At 42.5% G+C, this 25,741-nt stretch overlaps 2 protein-coding genes across 2 annotated transcripts in view; both read left to right on the top strand.

Moving 5' to 3' along the window:
• Window positions 1-5,358: 5,358 nt before the first annotated feature.
• LOC306772119 (D-aminoacyl-tRNA deacylase 2-like) lies at window positions 5,359-8,670 on the top strand (the record flags this gene model as incomplete). Its single annotated transcript, XM_079261532.1, has 3 exons — window positions 5,359-5,466; window positions 7,209-7,278; window positions 7,374-8,670. 3 exons carry the CDS (start codon window positions 5,359-5,361, stop codon window positions 7,688-7,690), a joined length of 495 nt encoding a protein of 164 aa, XP_079117658.1. The 3' UTR covers window positions 7,691-8,670.
• A 4,504-nt stretch (window positions 8,671-13,174) lies between these two features.
• The window catches only part of LOC306773022 (uncharacterized protein), an 85,307-nt gene continuing 72,740 nt past the window's right edge, over window positions 13,175-25,741 (top strand). The window contains exons 1-4 of the mRNA XM_079262714.1: window positions 13,175-13,381; window positions 14,184-14,307; window positions 19,845-19,981; window positions 20,068-20,237. Of these exons, the coding sequence (XP_079118840.1) occupies window positions 14,184-14,307; window positions 19,845-19,981; window positions 20,068-20,237 (431 nt within the window). The 5' untranslated portion in view covers window positions 13,175-13,381. The remainder of the gene's footprint in view (window positions 13,382-14,183; window positions 14,308-19,844; window positions 19,982-20,067; window positions 20,238-25,741) is intronic.

Genomic DNA, 25,741 nt, shown 5'->3' with positions numbered 1-25,741 from the left:
TCTGGCAGATTTTGATCACCTCTTTGCAAACAGCTTTTTCTTCCACACTTTCTGACATGCCATGTAGCTTTAGGATTTCCCAGAGGTTTTCCTCTTTGCGCTGGAACTTGATATGTCTCTCAGAAGTCTCAAAGTCAAAAGCTGTTTCTTGAGTTAATGCAGATGGAGAAGAAGTACCTAATAGTATTAACAGTGCTGTGAGTGCCACTTCTGCCCAGAGACTGATGACTGTTATGCAGCAGCCAATCAGAATTCAGCTTCAGCTGCAGCGGGTCAGATTAACACAGCACCCACTAGTTTCCACACTGTGAGTATAAATAATAAATTTGAAAGCTGCTCTCAAAATCGCAACCGTTCACAACGCCATCTTGGCTCCGCCCCAGTTTATGCTTTTTTCAGCAAACTCACTGTTACCAACAACACAGTTTTGGAAATCTCAATGGGGTAACAAGGGCATTTCTCATGCTTCACAACACTCAGCTGGGGTTTGCACGCTTAGAAACAGATTTACAGGTACTGTACTGCACACAGATTGTGACAGGAAAGGCCACTATGTTTGTCAAGTTCTTCGCATTCGTAATGTAATTTTCATTGCTGTTAACTTTTATGGCTGCAACTTAACACGGGATAGCAATAATTATATCTATAATAGTTAAAATAATTAACACAGGATAACAATAATCTGATGAATGAGGTTGAAAAATATATTCTTCATTATATATCAAGATTTCCAGAAAAAAGAGACAACAAAAGACAATTGTATGTAAAGGGACATAAGTAATTAATAGAACAAGAAAATTGCTAAAAAAAAACAAAAAACAAAACAAAACAGAAAAAAAAACATTTGTTCATGCATTCATTCATGTACTTACATCCATTTCTGTGCATTACTTTACTTTTGTGAATTTTGAGCTTTGCAAGAACCTCATCACCATGAGATTCTCCCGTTCCACCACATCACCATGAGAATCTCCCGTTCCACCTCATCACCATGAGAATCTCTCGTTCCACCTCATCACCATGAGAATCTCCCGCTCAACCTCATCATCATGAGAACCTCCCGTTCCACCTCATCACCATGAGAATCTCCCATTCCACCTCATCACCATGAGAACCTCCCGTTCCACCTCATCATGATGAGAACCTCCCGTTCCACCTCATCACCATGACAATCTCCCGTTCCACCACATCACCATGAGAACCTCCCGTTCCACCTCATCACCATGAGAATCTCCCATTCCACCACATCACCATGAGAATCTCCCGTTCCACCACATCACCATGAGAATCTCCCGTTCCACCTCATCACCATGAGAATCTCCCATTCCACCTCATCACCATGAGAATCTCCCGTTCCACCTCATCACCATGAGAACCTCCCGTTCCACCTCATCACCATGAGAATCTCCCGTTCCACCTCATCACCATGAGAATCTCCCGTTCCACCTCATCACCATGAGAATCTCCCATTCCACCTCATCACCATGAGAACCTCCCGTTCCACCTCATCACCATGAGAATCTCCCATTCCACCACATCACCATGAGAATCTCCCGTTCCACCACATCACCATGAGAATCTCCCGTTCCACCTCATCACCATGAGAATCTCCCGTTCCACCTCATCACCATGAGAATCTCCCGTTCCACCACATCACCATGAGATTCTCCCGTTCCACCTCATCATGATGAGAATCTCCCGTTCCACCTCATCACCATGAGAATCTCCCGTTCCACCTCATCACCATGAGAATCTCCCGTTCCACCTCATCATGATGAGAACCTCCCGTTCCACCTCATCACCATGACAATCTCCCGTTCCACCACATCACCATGAGAATCTCCCATTCCACCTCATCACCATGAGAATCTCCCATTCCACCACATCACCATGAGAATCTCCCGTTCCACCACATCACCATGAGAATCTCCCGTTCCACCTCATCACCATGAGAATCTCCCATTCCACCTCATCACCATGAGAACCTCCCGTTCCACCTCATCACCATGAGAATCTCCCATTCCACCACATCACCATGAGAATCTCCCGTTCCACCACATCACCATGAGAATCTCCCGTTCCACCTCATCACCATGAGAATCTCCCGTTCCACCTCATCACCATGAGAATCTCCCGTTCCACCTCATCACCATGAGAATCTCCCGTTCCACCTCATCACCATGACAATCTCCCGTTCCACCACATCACCATGAGAATCTCCCGTTCCACCTCATCATGATGAGAATCTCCCGTTCCACCTCATCACCATGAGAATCTCTCGTTCCACCTCATCACCATGAGAATCTCCCGCTCCACCTCATCACCATGAGAATCTCCCATTCCACCTCATCACCATGAGAACCTCCCGTTCCACCTCATCATGATGAGAACTTCCCGTTCCACCTCATCACCATGACAATCTCCCATTCCACCACATCACCATGAGAATCTCCCGTTCCACCTCATCACCATGACAATCTCCCATTCCACCACATCACCATGAGAATCTCCCGTTCCACCACATCACCATGAGAATCTCCCGTTCCACCTCATCACCATGAGAATCTCCCGTTCCACCTCATCATGATGAGAACCTCCCGTTCCACCTCATCACCATGACAATCTCCCGTTCCACCACATCACCATGAGAATCTCCCGTTCCACCACATCACCATGAGAATCTCACGTTCCACCTCATCACTATGAGAACCTCCCGTTCCACCTCATCATGATGAGAACCTCCCGTTCCACCTCATCACCATGACAATCTCCCGTTCCACCTCATCACCATGAGAATCTCCCGTTCCACCTCATCACCATGAGAATCTCCCATTCCATCTCATCACCATGAGAACCTCCCGTTCCACCTCATCATGATGAGAACCTCCCGTTCCACCTCATCACCATGACAATCTCCCGTTCCACCACATCACCATGAGAATCTCCCGTTCCACCTCATCACCATGAGAATCTCCCATTCCACCACATCACCATGAGAATCTCCCGTTCCACCACATCACCATGAGAATCTCCCGTTCCACCTCATCACCATGACAATCTCCCATTCCACCACATCACCATGAGAATCTCCCGTTCCACCTCATCATGATGAGAATCTCCCGTTCCACCTCATCACCATGAGAATCTCTCGTTCCACCTCATCACCATGAGAATCTCCCGCTCCACCTCATCACCATGAGAATCTCCCATTCCACCTCATCACCATGAGAACCTCCCGTTCCACCTCATCATGATGAGAACTTCCCGTTCCACCTCATCACCATGACAATCTCCCATTCCACCACATCACCATGAGAATCTCCCGTTCCACCTCATCACCATGACAATCTCCCATTCCACCACATCACCATGAGAATCTCCCGTTCCACCTCATCACCATGAGAATCTCCCGTTCCACCTCATCATGATGAGAACCTCCCGTTCCACCTCATCACCATGAGAATCTCCCGTTCCACCACATCACCATGAGAATCTCCCGTTCCACCACATCACCATGAGAATCTCACGTTCCACCTCATCACTATGAGAACCTCCCGTTCCACCTCATCATGATGAGAACCTCCCGTTCCACCTCATCACCATGACAATCTCCCGTTCCACCTCATCACCATGAGAATCTCCCGTTCCACCTCATCACCATGAGAATCTCCCATTCCATCTCATCACCATGAGAACCTCCCGTTCCACCTCATCATGATGAGAACCTCCCGTTCCACCTCATCACCATGACAATCTCCCGTTCCACCACATCACCATGAGAATCTCCCGTTCCACCTCATCACCATGAGAATCTCCCATTCCACCACATCACCATGAGAATCTCCCGTTCCACCACATCACCATGAGAATCTCCCGTTCCACCTCATCACCATGACAATCTCCCATTCCACCACATCACCATGAGAATCTCCCGTTCCACCTCATCATGATGAGAATCTCCCGTTCCACCTCATCACCATGAGAATCTCTCGTTCCACCTCATCACCATGAGAATCTCCCGCTCCACCTCATCACCATGAGAATCTCCCATTCCACCTCATCACCATGAGAACCTCCCGTTCCACCTCATCATGATGAGAACTTCCCGTTCCACCTCATCACCATGACAATCTCCCATTCCACCACATCACCATGAGAATCTCCCGTTCCACCTCATCACCATGACAATCTCCCATTCCACCACATCACCATGAGAATCTCCCGTTCCACCACATCACCATGAGAATCTCCCGTTCCACCTCATCACCATGAGAATCTCCCGTTCCACCTCATCATGATGAGAACCTCCCGTTCCACCTCATCACCATGACAATCTCCCGTTCCACCACATCACCATGAGAATCTCCCGTTCCACCACATCACCATGAGAATCTCACGTTCCACCTCATCACCATGAGAATCTCCCATTCCATCTCATCACCATGAGAACCTCCCGTTCCACCTCATCATGATGAGAACCTCCCGTTCCACCTCATCACCATGACAATCTCCCGTTCCACCACATCACCATGAGAATCTCCCGTTCCACCTCATCACCATGAGAATCTCCCATTCCACCACATCACCATGAGAATCTCCCGTTCCACCACATCACATCACCATGAGAATCTCCCGTTCCACCTCATCATGATGAGAATCTCCCGTTCCACCTAATCATAATTAGAATCTCCTGTTTGAAAAAACTATTTGAAAATCAAACACATAAAAGTCTTGCATGTCTGATTCTGACTTTAGAATCTTTGAAAAGAGTTTAATAATTTTTTTGCAAAATAATTTGGTGACACAGCAATGTTTGACATAGAAAATGTCAAACAGCAAAGCTCCAACAAGAGTTTTTCATCTGAACTTGTGAAGCTGAAACTCTCATGCAATATGCATGTTGCACATATGAAAAATAGAAATTTTCAAATGTTTTTTTTTTAATGAAGTTGAAAATACTTTTCTAGGTTTCAAAACTTTATCTTAGGGATGTTTATGTTTTTATTTTCTTTTTGGGGGAGTGGCCTCACCATGACGGGATTCTTATCTCAGAACGAGTTTTCTGTTTTCATTTGACAGAAGTGGCATCTGGTGTGGTCTTCAGCTGCATCCTGGTCTGGAAACCAGGACACACCTGCAGTTACATGTAGCTACCAGACGGAGGCAGTGCAGAACCCGAACCCGGTACCAGGTCCAACACAGAAGAAGACGTTTATGCGGAAACGGAACAAACTGCGCAGCCTGGAATGAAACTGATGCGGAAGTTTTCCTCTGATCAGCTGAGTTTCCTCTGATCACCTGAGTTTCTTCTTCTACCTCCTACTACAACGTCCTTGCTTTCGTCATATCAGGTGAGAAATGACGCAGAGCGGCGGTCCGGTGGTCCGGACGGTTCTGCAGCAATGTCTGCAGGCCGGGCTGCAGGTGGAACCCGCGCAGGATGGGCGCGAGGCGAGGTTTGTCCAGGTAACATCTTCGTCTTATTCATCATCTTCAACTTCATCATCACGCCCTAACCCCCCGGACTCCGGGGTGCCAGAACAAGTTCTCCAAAAACAGAAACTCATCCTGAATAAATTATGATGGTTATAAATACATTATTATCGTTCTAAATAAATAATTATTGTTCCAAAAAAAAAAAAACCGTCATGGTTTTAAATAAATTATTATGGTTCTAGATAAATCATTATGGTTATAAATGAGTTATTATGGTTCTAAATAAATCATTATGGTTCTAAATAAATTATTATGGTTCTAAATAAACAATGATGGTTCTAAATAAATCATTATGTTTCTAAATAAATCGTTATGGTTCTAACTTATTATGGTTCTAAATAAATCATTATGGTTGGTTCTAAATAAATTATTATGGTTGTAAATAAACAATTATGGTTCTAAAGAAACTTATGGTTGTAAATAAATCATTATGGTTCTCAAGAAACTATTATGGTTGTAAATAAGTCATTATGGTTCTAAAGAAACCATTGTGGTTCTACAAAAACCATTATGGTTGTAAATAAACCATTATGGTTGTAAATAAATAATTATAAACTAAACAAAGCTTCAAATGTGTATATACCTGTTAATTAAAAGATATAAGAATTTAATTCAGATTCTTTTTTATCTTTGGAAATATAAAAGACATCAAATGTTTTTTAAACTTTCTGACCAAAAACAAGTACGATGGAGGAAAAATAAAGTCAGGATTTTAGGGAACTACTTCCACTTATCATGTCGTTTTTAACTACAGTGTGTTGAAACAAAAAGATTGAACTTTTTGTAAAATAGAAAATTAAAAAAGTGAAATAAGAACAAAACACAAATCTAAAAATGTATAAAATCTATAAAATGAAAATAATCTGTATATAGTGTTAGTTAATAAAAAAAATAAACAGCTGCATCAGAATGAAAATAAAATAAATGAAGTCAGATCAGAACTGAAAATAAAATGTTAAGTCTGACGTAAACAATCAGAACAAACTAAAAATGAGATATTATAGAACTAAACATGTTCCCTTTCTTTCTCTATATTTCATGGTTTAATTATAATTTTATGATGAATTCAAAGTCCTGTCAAGAACCTTTTTGTTTGTTTGTTCAGTCACATGAAAGATATATACATATATATATATATATATATATATATATATATATATATATATATATATATATATATATATATATATATATATATATATAGGCTGTAATAAAGCCAATAAAAATATATTTTTATTATTATTTATTAAATGCTTCATCACATTCAGAAGGGTTCTATGACTTCTCTGATAAATCTGCACTGATCTCACTTCTGTGAATGTTATGCGTATGTTTCTGTTTCTGAGGTTGTTTTCATCTCTTATTGCTTCTTTTTGTTGTTAGATCGTGAGTACATTTCATTCTGTGATAAATAAAAGTGTTCTGAGATAAAGATCTGTTTTTTTGCAAATTCTAGGAAACAGACTTTGTGTCTGATAACATTGAACTTGCTGAGATCATGATAATTTGCACTGCAGGACCTGCAATCTGATCCACCTGATCCACATTAGTGCAGTTTATAACAACTACGTTCAAATAATAATAATGAGCTGGTTCTGGACACAAACGGATCGGATCAGAGACTAAAACCTCCATCAGAACCAGAATTAGGAAGGAAAACTTGTGTAAAAGCCGGAGACAGTAGTTAACGTGTTGACCGTGTTGGTCCCCAGATCGAGAGAGGGATGGTGGTCTACGTCTGCTTCCTCAAAGGAGCCACAGACGACATCTTATCCAAAATGGGTCAGTAAGTTTTTAAACGTTTCATCTATGAATCACATCTGCGTCTGTCTGTATTGGTTCGTCCCTCTTTCTGACCGAATGGCGTCCCTCTCCAGTGTCCACGCTGTTGAACATCCGTCTGTGTGAGTCCAACTCCGGGAAGATGGTTTCGGTGTGTCAGCTTCCCGGCAGCCTGCTGATCGTCCCTCAGGCCACGCTGGGTGGAAAGGCCAAAGGCCGGTCCATGCAGTACCACGACAACATCAGCAAGGAGGACGGGCTGCGACTCTACCATGCCTTCGTGTCTCTGTGTGAGACGGAGCTGATGAACGCTGCAGGCGCCCAGGTGACGGTGAAACACGGGACATATGGAAACAGACAAGTGCTGAAGCTGGACACCAACGGGCCCTACACACACCTGATGGAGTTCTGAAGTTCACGGTGGCTAAATACCATCCAGCTAAGCAGGACAGGAAGACAATCTGCTTCTCTATTCATGAATCTCTGTCTTCCCTTTTTCATGAAAATGCTGGAAACTGCTGAGTCTGTCAGCATCTGTAGCGAGAGTAACTGAATGGTGACGAAAGCGAACCGGTCTGAAACACTGAGGACCATTAAAACATCTGATAATGAGTCGTTGTGGGACGGGAGTTTTCTTTTACAAAGATATCCCAAGGGTCTCAGCTGGAGGCACCTGGTTCACTATTTCATTTCTGAACTGAGAAATAATGGATTTTTTTTTTTTTTTTAAATTGCATACATATGCCTTATATTACTGGATGATGTCATCATTATCGCAACCACACACACATTCATGAATCATGAAGTTATCATGAATGTAAACCTGACCTATTAATCCTATTTGGCGCTTCTGCATAGGCGTTACGTTCGCCAACAGAGGTTTCCACGTGTACACCACCTTGGTTCTCTCCGGGTTCTCCAACTTCCTCCCACCATCCAGGAACATGTATGTATATATGTATAGCTCAATCCTCCCTCGCAGTGATTGGTTGTTCATGTCTGTGTGATGGACTGGTTTCTTTTTTAACAGCTGGGTAAGACCCTGAACTGGACTGAGCATCACTGTTTTTATCATTTGGATCAGAGGAATTGAAATGTGCACTAATCTTTCACTTTCTCTTCTTACATTAGAGCATAATTATTATTATACAAATGTAACAGCTGGTTTTCTTCCCCTTCTTCTGTTCCTAACATTCAGCATTAAAATGAAATTCAATAACAAAAATAAACAAAGTTATGAAGAAATAAACAATCATACTTTAGGATAAAGGGAGGATTCAAGTCCATCATATCCATAAAGCTCCCATTAGGAAGGCTATGTTATGCTAAGCAGCCATCATATATTATGCTAACAACCATCATTGTTGTCTGCCTTGATGATGAAGGTAACGATTAGCGCTGCAACTATCGAGTACTTTTGGAATTTGGAATCGGGTACTCTGTCGATTTTTTATTATATATATATATATATATATATATATATATATATATATATATATATATATATACACTACTCACAAAAAGTTAGGGATATTCAGCTTTTGGTTGAAATTTCACAACAAGCCTAAAATGCATTCAAACCTGTACAGGTGAACTTAATGTGATCTTCTCTAAGCTTTTAAATGCACATGTCCAACTGTTAAATGTTTCAATAAATTTTGCACAAGTTGCTGTTCTCTAACAAGGAGCTTAACGGCAAAAATCACGGCAGGTGTGTGATCCTTGAATTGAACAATAAATGTCCTGGTTCAATTAGAGCTGGTGTTTAAACAGTTGTCCTCATCATGCTGTTCACATTTTGACATCATGAGACCAAGACGACACCTAACAATGGAACAACAGTCCCTTGCCATTGCGATGCTTCCAACAGGACGTTCTCAGACAGAAGTGGCCACTGAGCTTGGAGTGTCACAGAGTGTCATCAGCAGGTTGCAACAGAGATATGGAGAGACTGGAAGAGTCACAGAAAGGCCTAGAAGTGGACGTCCTTTGGCCACATCCCGTGCTGATGTCCACTATATTGTGAACACTGCCCTGAGAAACCGGATGATGAATGCCACTCAACTCCAGGCACGTTTAAGAGAGGTGAGAGGCACCCAAGTGTCACGTCAGACCATTCGAAACCGTTTCCATCAGCGTGGTCTGCGTGCTAGACGACCTGCACGGGTACCTGACCACACCACCAGGCACAGGCATCATCGTCTTGCATGGGCCAGGGAGCATTTACGCTGGACGAGGAACCAGTGGGCCTCAGTGCTGTTCTCTGATGAAAGTCGATTCACACTGAGCAGAAATGATGGCCGGCAACGATGTTGGAGACGTCAGGGAGAGCGCTATGCATCAGCCACTGTTGTCACCAGGCGAGCTTTTGGTGGTGGCGGTGTTACAGTGTGGGCAGGGGTGTCCACTTGGTACAGAACTGCCCTACACTTTGTGAATGGTACAGTGACAAGCCCATACTACCTGAATAACATCATTAATCCAGTGATTGTGCCCCTACATGAACAGCACAGGCCTAATTTCATCTTCATGGACGACAATGCTCCTGCTCATCGAGGCTGCATCGATGCAGGGAACGGCTGTTGGAGACTGGTGTACCTCAAATGGAATGGCCTGCACTCTCTCCAGACCTGAATCCCATTGAAAACCTGTGGGATCAGCTGAGCCGTCGTGTAGAGGCTCGAAACCCTGCACCCCAGAACCTCAATGACCTGAGGGCTGCCCTTCAAGAAGAGTGGGATGCCATGCCTCAGCAGACAATAGGTTGCCTTGTGAACAGCATGAGACGTCGTTGTCAAGCTGTAATTGATGCTCAAGGGCACATGACGAGATATTGAGACGTTCAAATTTTTTGTTGTGGTGTAACTACCATTGTTGTTACCTTTTGTGTTGAATGAATTTTTTGAGATGAGGAAATCAGTAGTGCATCCTTCTACTTAAATGTCTTACTTTTATGATATTATATCACTGTAGCATGAACATATTGCATTTTCCATAAATTTCACCTGAAAGCCAAATATCCCTAACTTTTTGTGAGTAGTATATATATATATATATATATATATATATATATATATATATATATATATATATATATATATATATATATATATATACATATATATATATATATGTATATGTATATATATATGTATATATATATACATATATATATGTATATGTATATATATATGTATATATATATACATATATATATGTATATGTATATATATATATGTATATATATATACATATATATATGTATATGTATATATATATATGTATATGTATGTATATATATATATGTATATGTATATGTATATATATATATGTATATGTATATGTGTATATGTATATGTATATGTGTATATGTATATGTGTATATGTATATGTATATGTGTATATGTATATGTGTATATGTATATGTGTATATGTATATGTGTATATGTATATGTACATATGTATATGTATATATATATATGTATATATATATATATATGTATATATATATGTATATGTATATATATATATATATATATATGTATATGTATATATATATATATATGTATATGTATATATATATATATATATATATATATATGTATATGTATATATATATATATATATATATATATATTTATATATATGTATATATACATACATACATACATACATACATACATACATACATATATATATATATATATATATATATATATATATATATATATATATATATATATATATATATATATACATACATAAAATGTATTTTTATTATAATTTGTAAAACAAACACTAGAAACTCAACCAGAGTAAATCTATAAATGTGTATTCGTGAAGCTGTTGCATGTGTTGTTACTACCTAATGCATGAGGATTTGGTGCAGCCGACGTGTTTGTGCTCAATGTGTGGAGATACAATCCTCAACCGATCGTGAATTTCTGCCTTTCAAAAGATTTAAAGAAGAATTCCCGTAGAAAGAAGGAGTGACTTTTAAGCATGTCCACAGTAAGAACTAGCCGATGTCTTGGTGGACGATACGCCTGTTAAAAGTGTGTCTGTTTAATCCGGAATAAAAGTTTGCTGCAAGAACAGAGGCTCCGCCCGCCGTCACACGCTGCCTAAAACATGTGCTTTGACTCTGCGTGTGTGCAGGAGAGACAGATGAGGAATGGATTACAAGACGGTTAACGTGCGTTAGCAGCCGACACCTCGCCATGCCTCGTCACTGCTGACTAATATCACAGGTTATAACTCTGTACATTTTAACAGCCGCTGCTGCTGTTGATATAAATCAGAAAGCTGGATCTCCTCCTGGAACGGTGAAGTGGGGGGGTGGTACGCCAACTCTACGTTTTCTGTCCTTTTCAGTATGAAATGGTCCCACACTGCCACTTTTCGGTCTTCTCCTCCCCTCTTCTTCATTCTCTGCCATTAGAGACCAAAGCAAGGAGAATCTTCAGACAGAAAGCAAACTGCTCGCTGCTGCTGTTGAAAATGTCTGTCATCAGTCCGGGTGAAACAGTCATACTATACAGACACACCGTAGGTAACACATCACGACACGACACATCATGACACGACACACCATGACACATCACACCACGACACATCATGACACATCACACCACGACACATCAGGACACATCACAACACGACACATCACGACATGACATATCACGACACGACACATCACAACACGACACATCACGACACGACACATCATGACACATCACACCACGACACATCAGGACACATCACGACACGACACGAAACATTACGACACGACACATCATGATACATCATGACACATCACGACACATCACGACACGACACATCACAACACGACACGACACAACACATCACGACACAACAAATCACGACACGACACATCACAACTTGACACATCACGACACATCACGACACGACACATCCCAACACGACACATTACAACACAACACATCACGACATCACGACAAGACACATTGCGACACATCACGACACGACAAGACACATCACGACACATTGCGACACATCACGACACGACAAGACACATCACGACACATCATGACACGATAAGACACATTACGACACGACGCATCACGACATATCACGACACATTGCGACACATCACGACACATCACGACACGACAAGACACATCACGACACATTGCGACACATCACGACACATCACGACACGACACGTCACGACACATCATGACACAACAAGACACATTACGACACGACACATCACGACACATCACGACAAGACACATCACGTAAATAAAAGAAACAGTCAATCGTAGTCAAGAGAAAGCCAGCAACTATTCCCGTATTTTGTTCAGCATATGGCTGCAATAATTGGCGAAATGTTGAAATTAGATCGTGTGGAATTACATTTCAGAAGGTTGAATAATAATTTATTTAACCAGATAAAAATAGTTAGACAAATCCAAATGCATCAATAAACAATCAAACATGTTAGTATCAAATTAATTTGTACATTTATAATATAGTAGCTACCTTATGTCTTAGTTAAATAGCATTTTTTAAAATATTTTAGTATAAAAGCACAAAAGTAAATAAAATATTGTTTTTAATATTTTACAGTGATCTGTATCATAACAAAATCTCTGGTATTTGTAACAAACCAAACTGTGAGAAAAATCAGGTAAATATTAATAAAGTTATTGTTGTGGTTGGACCTACACCTTACAGACAAATGTATTGGAGGCGCATGGAGACCCATCCAAGATGGCGGCGGGATGCGGCGTCAGCTCGTATTGGCAGGGTGATGCAGCGTCTATGTATATTATGTCTATGCTTGCGACCGTTATTTTTAAATGTGCATCACCGGAAGTGACCTGGCTACAGCAGCAAACCGAAGTCTACGCGGAACCAACCGCGACATCCAGCTACCTTTTTAGGGCTAAAACGTGTTTCTTTGAGGAAAGTATGGACATATTTAGATAAAGAGAAAGAGGTGTGTTTGTTTATGTGTCGAGCTTGGCTGTGAAGCGCCGCTCAGAGCTCCAGGTTTCCGCTGAAAGTTTGGCGGTGTGACGAGGATTATTGTTGGCAGAACGTTAGATGTTCCAAGGTGGCTGGCTTCTTCTTCCTGTTGTTCATAAACTGTTGTTGACGTGTTTTCCATTAGAGGGAACATATTCTCACTGTTAATGACACTTTAATATAAATTCACTAAGAAAACCATTCATTTTTATTCAACTTTTTTCCTGTTGGAACAGTTTTTTTTGTAGCAAGATTTTATTATTATTATTATTATTATTATTATAATAATAAATATATTTTTGCAGATGTATTGAAATGAGATAAAACAATGTTAGACATTTTACTTTAATTTATTTAATCATTTGAATTTAATAAAACTGAAAATATATCTGATTTGGTTATCATAGTTTTCTATTTTACATATTTACACATCTTTTTAGATAATGATTAAAAAGAAAACATTTCCATGTTTATTTGATGTTTCTAATATTGAAGGTCACTGTCCCAGAAATGGAACTTTAATGCTTAAAGTTGCATCAAGCTGAAAACAAGTTGACATGTCAGGATTTCTAAATGTATCTGTGTGTTTGTGTTGTTCAACCACATGTTCAGATTGTGAATATTTAACAGGAATCCTAAATGCTTGTCCTCCAGAGTCCTGTAGGTTGTAGAAGTTTCCCTGCTGCAACACACATGACTAAAGGCAGTGGGTAAATAGCAGACTTGCACAGAGCCTGATATAAGATCTGAATCTGGTCTGTTGAAACTTCTAAAATCTGCATGATCCGGTCCTGGAGGACCAGGATTGGACATCCCTGATTTCTTGTAGTTGCTGCCAATAGTTTGCAAAGAAAACATCTCTTATTTTATTCCCACCTCTTCCCTGACAGATGCCCTCTTTCCACTTTCTGGACAGTTTGGAGACTTACATACGGACGGGGAAGTTTCCTCCAAACACAGCGAAAAGCTTAAAGAGAGTAGCCAGAGGTGCCTGCAAACACTTCATATACAAAGGTATCTGAGCTTACGCTGAAGGAACTTTTCTCAAAGCCTGATGACAAACTCTTGAACTCAAAACAGTGTTTGAAAAAGAAAAAGACAGAAACTTTAATCACAAAAAAAAAAAAAAAAAAAAGACTCCAGCTGTTAAGCATAGGGCAGATAAGTAGATTTAGGAAAGATTATGTAAATAAAACTAAATATGAAGAAGATTGCTTCTGAAGAAGGATTAGGATGCTAAACATACCTCAAGATATGCTAAATTCATTACGATACACTGAAGACTTTTACTACAGATACTGGAAAAAGGCTGAATAATGTACTTTATATACATGATATATCTATGTTCAAGCCTTTTACAGAGAAAAGAAGTTTAAATGCTCCAAACAGACAGTAATAAGCAGTCATGGTGCCCACACATTTACTTTACAATGTATTGCTTTATGGGGGATAACTTGAAATGGTACAATTTGGAAATAAGTATTTTGAACTAGAAAGCCGCAAACGGCGATTAAGGCCTGCGCACCTCCAGCGCCCCTCAGCCTATTTGTACCGCCTCCCCTGGCGACCTCCTCCCATGATTCCCTCACCCTCCCCTAGCGCCAAACTCCACATCAGGTCATTTAGTCCCTTTAAAACAAGGGCCTTCCTGTCGTCAGGGGGCGGGGCTGTGGTAGTGATGTCATATGGACTTGTTTTGTGGTCAGCATTGTGCAAGACCGACCCAATGTCAGTTTGGTGTAGATTGGGTGTTGTATATCAGAGATCAATAGCAACGTTGCTTTTAAAATGAGACACTTCCTGTTTCTAGGGGGCGGGACTAATGACGTGAAATGAAATGAAATCCAATTATTGATATGCGCTTGTGTTCAGAATGGGACTGGCATCATATATATCAATTTAGGTGCAGATGTGTTGATTTATGTGGGAGTTATATCAGTTTTTTGTTGATGGTGAGACCTCAAACTTTGACTGATGGAACATTTATTATTTTATCATGTTTGTTTGCTTTTTAAAAAATCTTTCTGTTGAACCAGAATTAGAAAATAATGTCATGATTTTCATCAAACATTTATTTATTATGACTTTAGTCAGTTTCATCTTATTTCCCAGGCAGCAGTTTTCTCCTTCTTTAATGGGAGGGTATGAATACATATGAAGACGACTGTATATGTGTCTAACAAGGATTATTTTCCACTGAAGTTAACGTCAGCTTGACAGGATGAGCTGTCAGCCAGAGGAGAGCTTGTCTAAACCGCCTCATGTTGCTCATTTACACACAAAGGAAAAGAAATCTACTTTAAATTACTGCCACCATTTTCTGTCATTTCAAACATATTTTTGTTTCTTTTTGTGGAAGAATGGGATCAGTAATTAACTTGGCATATGTAGTTGCTAGGCAACGGGGGACTGGAGCACTATGGGTAATTCTTGTACACTACAGAGGCTGTCTCATTTTACTGGCAGGAAGCTCAGATGTATGCAGACGATGTAGAACGCTTCGTAGCCTACGCAGTGACCCTGTATTGAGAAACAGCCACAGTTTTCTGTTTGCAACCCACCCCATCACACACACACACACACACACACACGTTGACCTGCCATCTCAGACTGTGATTGGACGGAGGGGCAGGCGCTAGTGGCGCCGCCTTGTGGGCTTATGACATGATAATGAGGTTCTGTCTGAACTTGGCTTTTGTGTTCTGCCATTTGTTCACAATGATCCAATTTTTCACAAGATCTGTCCTTTAGAGCCAGAAATTGCTACACAGACATGTGAATAATGCAAAAAACATGATTTCCACTGGGGTTGGTCTTTAAGTATTAATTAGGCTAAAACTGTTCTGGATCAGAACAGGCCCATGTGTGGGCCACCAGATCTGAGCCACCAATGGCCCTCATTCACACTTTCTTTGCAGTATGTGGACAGACTGCATTTTATGGGCCAGAACTCTGGAACAATGAGGCACTATATCCAAGATCACGCCTCCCTCCTATGCATGTTATGACATTCTAACGTGCATCATTCTGCATGATAGTATGGGCCAGGCCTCTCCCGCTGCCACAAAGTCCAGTGGGTCATTGTACCATCAAGCAGTAAAACCTATGGACCAAAGGCCGGCCTGCTACCACCACCGCAACACTCTTGACAAGTATACATTTCTGAACTTTTTATTTTATTTTAGTTTAGCATAAATATTTGTTTCACTAAGTTTACATGGTTCTGCTGGACCTGACTGGAGACGGAACAAAGAATAAGAACAGAAAGGAGAATAAACAGAAGATAAACAGAAGGCAAACATCATCGGAAACTACAGCTGGGCAATTAATGGGATTTTTATCTCAATTACAATCTGAGTTTTCAACGATGATAAAAATAAAAGGGTGTGATTATTTTTCTCTGCAGTTTCCTCTCCTCCTGTCTTCAGCTGCTAATCGAGCGTCTCTGGCATTGCAGCGCTGTGCTGTAAACTCCTCCCACAGCCGCTTTGGTTTCATTCAGACACTGTTGCCAACTTGGCGACTTTCTCGCTAAATCTGGAGACTTTTTTTGTTAAAAGCGACTAGTGAGAAATCTAGCAGCTTTTACTGGAGTTATTAGAGACTTTTTTGGTGTTTTGGCGACTGACTTGAAGGCACATATTGTTCTGCAGTTACTGTAAGGAAGGAGCAGCGGGAGCCTCTACCGTCCTAAAGCACTCCCAGGCGGCCAGTCTCAGTCGGCTCTGGCTGTAGGTCAATGTAGAATAACTGCAGTAGGTTGTGGAAGTTCACACAACATAGTTTATACCATTGTCAGTGACAACTGGCTGCATTGTTTTCCTATACATAGTTCGGCGAGTTAAACACTGTAATATCCCTCCGTTACGTGGCGTTACCATAGCAACGCGTTAACCAGCTGGTTCAGATCTGCTGTCTTTTAACAGGTGAACGAGAGAAACGCGCTGCAGCCTGACAGCAGTTGTTTGGCAAAAAACGTACATCCAGGCCAACGTAAAATCATTCCTATACTTCAGCAAATGTTGTAGAAAAGAAATACAAATTTGTTTTACAATATTTACTGTCTGGGACCGTGGTATAAGCAGATTAAAACACTTGTTACCGTGTGTTAGACGGTTATAACGCCCGACGCCGAGTTGACATCACGACGCACGGCGTTGTTTAATCCTTACTTATATTTATCAATTCAGTTTACATCAGTATTTGCACTTTGTCAAGACAAAAGCTTCATGTTATTTGTTTGTTTTCTAAAATATGTGGAATCCTAAAGACATTTTTTTAAAAGTCACGGTGTAATGTTAAAAAAATCATGTTGTGAAAGATAAAAGGATAATCGTGTTAAATAATCAAGTTCTCAATTCAGGCAAAATAATCGCGATTAGAATTTTTGCCATAATCGAGCAGCGCTATCAGAAACCCTGCAATCCAGCCACAGATTCTTTACCATCTGCTGCAGCTGTGCAGAGACATAAAGGACATGTCATGTGTATAGGTATCTGTCATGTATTATATTTTACTGTAGTTCAAAAAGGCCCAACCAGGGACAAGAGTTGAGAATTAGCTTTGCCTAAAATCTCCGCTTTGAATGGTATCAGCTACAAATCTGTGACTGTGTACAAAAGCAACTCCAAAAGAGTTAGGTGTTTACACGGTCACTTCTCGTCAGTCGAAATAAACTTTTATTTGGAATTAAAGAGGAATTAAAACTCACGTAAATGTGGCCAATAAGGCTTAAATAAGCCAAGATGCTCTCAACATGCTCCAAAATGATATCTTTTTGCTTTATATAATAAAAAATTACACTGCTAAAAAAAAATAAAGGGAAGACTAAAGTAACGTTGTAGATCTGAATGAATGAAATATTTTATTAAATACTTTGTTCTTTCCATAGCTGAATGTGCTGACAACAAAATCACACAAAAATTATCAATGAAAATCAAACGTATCGACCCATGGAGGTCTGGATTTGGAGTTCTACTCCAAATGAAAGTGGAAAAACACACTACAGGCTGATCCAACTTTGATGTAATTTCCTTTAAACAAGTCAACATGAGGCTCAGTAGTGTGTGTGGCCTCCGCGGGCCTGTATGACCTCCCTACAACACCTGGGCATGCTCCTGATGAGGCGGTGGATGTTCTCCTGAGGGATCTCCTCCCATACCTGGACTAAAGCGTCCACCAACTCCTGTACAGTCTGTGGTGCAACTTGGTGTTGGTGGATGGAGCGAGACATGATGTCCCAGATGTGCTCAGCTGGATTCAAGTCTGGGGAACAGGCGGACCAGTCCATAACATCAATGCCTTTGTGTTGCAGGAACTGCTGACACACTCCAGCCACATGAGGTCTAGCATTGTCTTGCATTAGGAGGAACCCAGGGCCAACCGCACCAGCATATGTAGGGGTCTGAGGATCTCGTCTCGGTACCTAATGGCAGTCAGGCTACCTCTGGCAAGCACATGGAGGGCTGTGCGGCCCTCCAAAGAAATGCCCCCCCACACCATTACTGACCCACTGCCAAACCGGTCCTGCTGGAGGATGTTGCAGGCAGCAGAACGTTCTCCACAGCGTCTCCAGACTCTGTCACATCTGTCACATGTGCTCAGTGTGAACCTGCTTCCATCTGTGAAGAGCACAGGGCGCCAGTGGAGAATTTGCCAATCTTGGTGTTCTCTGGCAAATGCCAAACGTCCTGCACGGTGTTGGGCTTGAAGCAAAACCCCCACCTGTGGACGTCGGGCCCTCATACCACCCTCATGGAGTCTGTTTCTGACTGTTGGAGCAGACACATGCACATTTGTGGCCTGCTGGAGCTCATTCTGCAGGGCTCTGGCAGTGCTCCTCCTGTTCCTCCTTGCACAAAGAAGGAGGTAGCGGTCCTGCTGCTGGGTTGTTGCCCTCCCACGGCCTCCTCCACGTCTCCTGATGTACTGTATGTCTCCTGGTAGCGCCTCCATGCTCTGGACACTACGCTGACAGACACAGCAAACCTTCTTGCCACAGCTGACATTGATGTGTCATCCTGGATGAGCTGCACTACCTGAGCCACTTGTGTGGGTTGTAGACTCTGTCTCATGCTACCACTAGAGTGAAAGCACCGCCAGCATTCAGACCAAAACATCAGCCAGAAAGCATCAGAACTGAGAATTGGTCTGTGGTCACCACCTGCAGAACCACTCCTTTATTGTGTGTGTCTTGCCAGTTGCCTATAATTTCCACCTGTTGTCTATTCCATTTGCACAACAGCATGTGGAACTGGTTGTCAATCAGTGTTGCTTCCTAAGTGGACAGTTCCATTTCACAGAAGTCTGGTTGACTTGGAGTTACATCGTGTTGTTTGGGTGTTCCCCTATTTTTTTGAGCAGTGTATATCCAGTTAAAGATAACAAAACAGGGCCAGACCAAATTAGCTATGCGTCTATCCAGAAAACATCTAAATAAAAAACATAATTCTTTTTTCTGAAAGCTTTTTGTGACTTTAGAAGAAATAATGCACATGAATAACATGAAGACCTTTATGTTCCTCCTCACTGTGCACTTCCTCCTCCTTTAGATGGCTGTCTCTGGCGAACGTATCGAGGTCGCCTCCTCCGTGTCGTCAGGAGTGATGATGAAGTTCGTGAGATCCTGACGCGTTACCATGACAACAACAACCACGCTGGCCGGATGCGGGCAGTGAAGGAGATATTGGTGTGTGTGTGTAGATGGTGTTTTGTGAGATCGAAGGTAAGCAGACTGAGAAGTGTTTGTGACGAAGGCGTGTTCTGTCTGTCCAGATGATGCATTACTGGGTCGGAGTGACAGATGCGGTGAAGAACTGGATCAAAGCGTGCTCAGTTTGTCAGAGCCGACCGCAGCCTCCACACCAGCAGCCGCCTGTGCAGTTCTGCCTTGTGTATGGCTGCGAAGCCTCCAGTTATGCAAACCCTGACCTCACCTTCCACAGGTCAGGCATCAATTCTAGTCAGCTCATTTGTCAGGCAGGAAAACTGCTTCATTTGGATAGACAGACAGCTGGTATGCTGCATGAAATAAGAATGAGAATCATTTGTTTCTACAGCACATTTCATTGTTAAAGAAGCCAAACATGCTTCATGCTACAGTAACCAAGTCAACTAACCATGAAAGCCTGAACCAGGTTTTCCAGGTCCTGCTGTGACGTCAGATCTTTTATTAAGGTGAAAGTACGAGAACTTTGTTGTTCCCTTCATGTGTTTAAAAAAAACCTAAATCTGACTCTGGTCTGGTTTGAGGTTTTCAGGTCTGAGTCCATCACTAGATCACATTTCTGGCCTGGTTGGAGGTTTTCAGTTCTGAGTCCATCACTAGATCACATTTCTGGTCTGGTTGGTGGTTTTCAGGTCTGAGTCCATCACTAGACCAGATTTCTGGTCTGGTTTGAGGTTTTCAGGTCTGAGTCCCTCACTAGATCACATTTCTGGCCTGGTTGGTGGTTTTCAGGTCTGAGTCCATCACTGGACCAGGTTTTCATGTCTGGTTTGAGGTTTTCAGGTCTGAGTCCATCACTAGACTAGATTTCTGGTCTGGTTTGTGGTTTTCAGGTCTCATTCCATCACTAGACCAGATTTCTGGCCTGGTTGGAGGTTTTCAGGTCTGAGTCCATCACTAGACCAGAATTCTGGTCTGGTTTGTGGTTTTCAGGTTTATGTCCATCACTAGACCAGATTTCTGGTCTGGTTTGTGGTTTTCAGGTCTGAGTCCATCACTACACCCAGATTTCTGGTCTGGTTTGTGGTTTTCAGGTATGAGTCCATCACTAGATCACATTTCTGGCCTGGTTGGAGGTTGTCAGATCTGAGTCCATCGCTAGACCAGATTTCTGGTCTGGTTTGAGGTTTTCAGGTCTGAGTCCATCACTAGACCAGATTTTGCGTCTGGTTGGTGGTTTTCAGGTCTCAGTCCATCACTACACCCAAATTTCTGGTCTGGTTTGTGGTTTTCAGGTCTGAGTCCATCACTACACCCAGATTTCTGGTCTGGTTTGTGGTTTTCAGGTATGAGTCCATCACTAGATCACATTTCTGGCCTGGTTGGAGGTTGTCAGATCTGAGTCCATCACTAGATCACATTTCTGGCCTGGTTGGAGGTTGTCAGATCTGAGTCCATCACTAGACCAGATTTTTGGTCTGGTTTGTGGTTTTAAGGTCTGAGTCCATCACTAGACCAGATTTCGCGTCTGGTTGGTGGTTTTCAGGTCTAAGTCCATCACTAGACCAGGTTTTCATGTCTGGTTTGAGGTTTTCAGGTCTATGTCCATCACTAGACCAGGTTTTCATGTCTGGTTGGTGGTTTTCAGGTCTGAGTCCATCACTAGACAACATTTCTGGTCTGGTTTGTGGTTTTCAGGTCTGAGTCCATCACTAGACCAGGTTTCATGTCTGGTTGGTAGTTTTCAGGTCTGAGTCCATCACTAGACTAGATTTCTGGTCTGGTTTGTGGTTTTCAGGTCTCATTCCATCACTAGACCAGATTTCTGGCCTGGTTGGAGGTTTTCAGGTCTGAGTCCATCACTGGACCAGGTTTTCATGTCTGGTTTGAAGTTTTCAGGTCTGAGTCCATCACTAGACTAGATTTCTGGTCTGGTTTGTGGTTTTCAGGTCTCATTCCATCACTAGACCAGATTTCTGGCCTGGTTGGAGGTTTTCAGGTCTGAGTCCATCACTAGACCAGAATTCTGGTCTGGTTTGTGGTTTTCAGGTTTATGTCCATCACTAGACCAGATTTCTGGTCTGGTTTGTGGTTTTCAGGTCTGAGTCCATCACTAGACCAGAATTCTGGTCTGGTTTGTGGTTTTCAGGTTTATGTCCATCACTAGACCAGATTTCTGGTCTGGTTTGTGGTTTTCAGGTATGAGTCCATCACTAGATCACATTTCTGGCCTGGTTGGAGGTTGTCAGATCTGAGTCCATCACTAGACCAGATTTCGTGTCTGGTTGGTGGTTTTCAGGTCTGAGTCCATCACTAGACCAGATTTCTGGTCTGGTTTGTGGTTTTCAGGTCTGAGTCCATCACTAGACCAGGTTTCATGTCTGGTTGGTAGTTTTCAGGTCTGAGTCCATCACTAGACTAGATTTCTGGTCTGGTTTGTGATTTTCAGGTCTCATTCCATCTCTAGATCAGATTTCTGGCCTGGTTGGAGGTTTTCAGGTCTGAGTCCATCACTAGATCACATTTCTGGCCTGGTTGGAGGTTTTCAGTTCTGAGTCCATCACTAGATCACATTTCTGGTCTGGTTGGTGGTTTTCAGGTCTGAGTCCATCACTAGACCAGATTTCTGGTCTGGTTTGTGGTTTTCAGGTCTGAGTCCATCACTAGACCAGATTTCTGGCCTGGTTTGTGGTTTTCAGGTCTGAGTCCATCACTAGACCAGGTTTCATGTCTGGTTGGTAGTTTTCAGGTCTAAGTCCCTCACTAGACCAGATTTCTGGCCTGGTTTGAGGTTTTCAGGTCTGAGTCCATCACTTGACCAGGTTTCATGTCTGGTTGGTAGTTTTCAGGTCTGAGTCCATCACTAGACCAGATTTCGCGTCTGGTTGGTGGTTTTCAGGTCTGAGTCCATCACTAGACCAGATTTCTGGCCTGGTTTGTGGTTTTCAGGTCTGAGTCCATTACTAGACCAGGTTTCATGTCTGGTTGGTAGTTTTCAGGTCTGAGTCCATCACTAGACTAGATTTCTGGTCTGGTTTGTGGTTTTCAGGTCTCATTCCATCACTAGACCAGATTTCTGGCCTGGTTGGAGGTTTTCAGGTCTGAGTCCATCACTGGACCAGGTTTTCATGTCTGGTTTGAGGTTTTCAGGTCTGAACCATCACTAGACTAGATTTCTGGTCTGGTTTGTGGTTTTCAGGTCTCATTCCATCACTAGACCAGATTTCTGGCCTGGTTGGAGGTTTTCAGGTCTGAGTCCATCACTAGACCAGAATTCTGGTCTGGTTTGTGGTTTTCAGGTTTATGTCCATCACTAGACCAGATTTCTGGTCTGGTTTGTGGTTTTCAGGTCTGAGTCCATCACTACACCCAGATTTCTGGTCTGGTTTGTGGTTTTCAGGTCTGAGTCCATCACTAGACCACATTTTTGGTCTGGTTTGTGATTTTCAGATATGAGTCCATCACTAAACCAGATTTCTTGTCTTGTTTGAGGTTTTCAGGTCTGAGTCCATCACTAGACCACATTTTTGGTCTGGTTTGTGATTTTCAGGTCTGAGTCCATCAGTAGACCAGATTTCTGGCCTGGTTTGAGGTTTTCATGTCCGAGTCCATCACTACACCAGACTTCTGGTCTGGTTTGTTGTTTAAGTCTTTTGTAAGGAGGGGCTAGTAGGATCCAAAGAGCGGACACTGTCAGAGTACAGAGAGAGGTTTATTGGTTCTCCACAGAACCCTGTGAATTCTTCCAGCGGAACTTCAGAGACTGGCAGACTGGCGAGCAGCAGGAGGCAGGCAGGCAAGCAGGGGAGCAAGCGAACGGGCGGGCAGGCAGGCAGGCAAAACTGGCAGACTGGCAGGTAGCGTCTATGAACTGGCAGGCTTTCACTGGCAGGAGGGAGACAGGACAGGTTACCAATCAAAGGTTTACACAAGCAACGTAAGCAGAGGCCAAGAGCTATTTTACCGCAGGGCAATCAACAATCTGGCGCTGGATAGCAGGCAGAGCTGGTCTTAAATAGGTCGTTGTTGATTGCTGGAATGTGGATCAGGTGTGCCTCCAGTTCTCAGCTGACCACGCCCACCAAGGAACAGGAATCACCACAAGGTCTGAGTCTTTCACTAGACCACATTTCTGGCCTGGTTGGTGGTTTTCTGGTCTGAGTCCATCACTAGACAACATTTCTGGTCTGGTTTGTGGTTTTCAGGTCTGGGTCCCTCACAAGAGCACATTTCTGGCCTGGTTTGTTGTTTTCAGGTCTGAGTCCATCACTAGGCCAGGTTTCTTGTCTGGTTTGAGGTTTTCAGGTCTGACTCCATCACTATGCCCAGATTTCTTGTCTGGTTTGTGGTTTTCAGGACTGAGTCCATCACTAGACCAGATTTCTGGTCTGGTTTGTGGTTTTCAGGTCTGAGTCCATCACTAGACTAGATTTTTGGTCTGGTTTGAGGTTTTAAGGTCTGAGTCCATCACTATGCCCAGATTTCTTGTCTGGTTTGTGGTTTTCAGGACTGAGTCCATCACTAGACCAGATTTCTGGTCTGGTTTGTGGTTTTTAGGTCTGAGTCCATCACTAGATCAGAGTTCTGGTCTGGTTGGAGGTTTTCAGTTCTGAGTCCATCACTAGATCACATTTCTGGTCTGGTTGGTGGTTTTCAGGTCTGAGTCCATCACTAGACCAGATTTCTGGTCTGGTTTGTGGTTTTCAGGTCTGAGTCCATCACTAGACCAGATTTCTGGCCTGGTTTGTGGTTTTCAGGTCTGAGTCCATCACTAGACCAGGTTTCATGTCTGGTTGGTAGTTTTCAGGTCTAAGTCCCTCACTAGACCAGATTTCTGGCCTGGTTTGAGGTTTTCAGGTCTGAGTCCATCACTTGACCAGGTTTCATGTCTGGTTGGTAGTTTTCAGGTCTGAGTCCATCACTAGACCAGATTTCGCGTCTGGTTGGTGGTTTTCAGGTCTGAGTCCATCACTAGACCAGATTTCTGGCCTGGTTTGTGGTTTTCAGGTCTGAGTCCATTACTAGACCAGGTTTCATGTCTGGTTGGTAGTTTTCAGGTCTGAGTCCATCACTAGACTAGATTTCTGGTCTGGTTTGTGGTTTTCAGGTCTCATTCCATCACTAGACCAGATTTCTGGCCTGGTTGGAGGTTTTCAGGTCTGAGTCCATCACTGGACCAGGTTTTCATGTCTGGTTTGAGGTTTTCAGGTCTGAACCATCACTAGACTAGATTTCTTGTCTGGTTTGTGGTTTTCAGGTCTCATTCCATCACTAGACCAGATTTCTGGCCTGGTTGGAGGTTTTCAGGTCTGAGTCCATCACTAGACCAGAATTCTGGTCTGGTTTGTGGTTTTCAGGTTTATGTCCATCACTAGACCAGATTTCTGGTCTGGTTTGTGGTTTTCAGGTCTGAGTCCATCACTACACCCAGATTTCTGGTCTGGTTTGTGGTTTTCAGGTCTGAGTCCATCACTAGACCACATTTTTGGTCTGGTTTGTGATTTTCAGATATGAGTCCATCACTAAACCAGATTTCTTGTCTTGTTTGAGGTTTTCAGGTCTGAGTCCATCACTAGACCACATTTTTGGTCTGGTTTGTGATTTTCAGGTCTGAGTCCATCAGTAGACCAGATTTCTGGCCTGGTTTGAGGTTTTCATGTCCGAGTCCATCACTACACCAGACTTCTGGTCTGGTTTGTTGTTTAAGTCTTTTGTAAGGAGGGGCTAGTAGGATCCAAAGAGCGGACACTGTCAGAGTACAGAGAGAGGTTTATTGGTTCT

The sequence above is a fragment of the Telmatherina bonti genome, assembly GCF_933228915.1.
Source record: "Telmatherina bonti genome assembly, chromosome: 22".
Taxonomy (NCBI): Eukaryota; Metazoa; Chordata; class Actinopteri; order Atheriniformes; family Telmatherinidae; genus Telmatherina; species Telmatherina bonti.
This window is presented reverse-complemented; position numbering and strand designations above follow the sequence as displayed.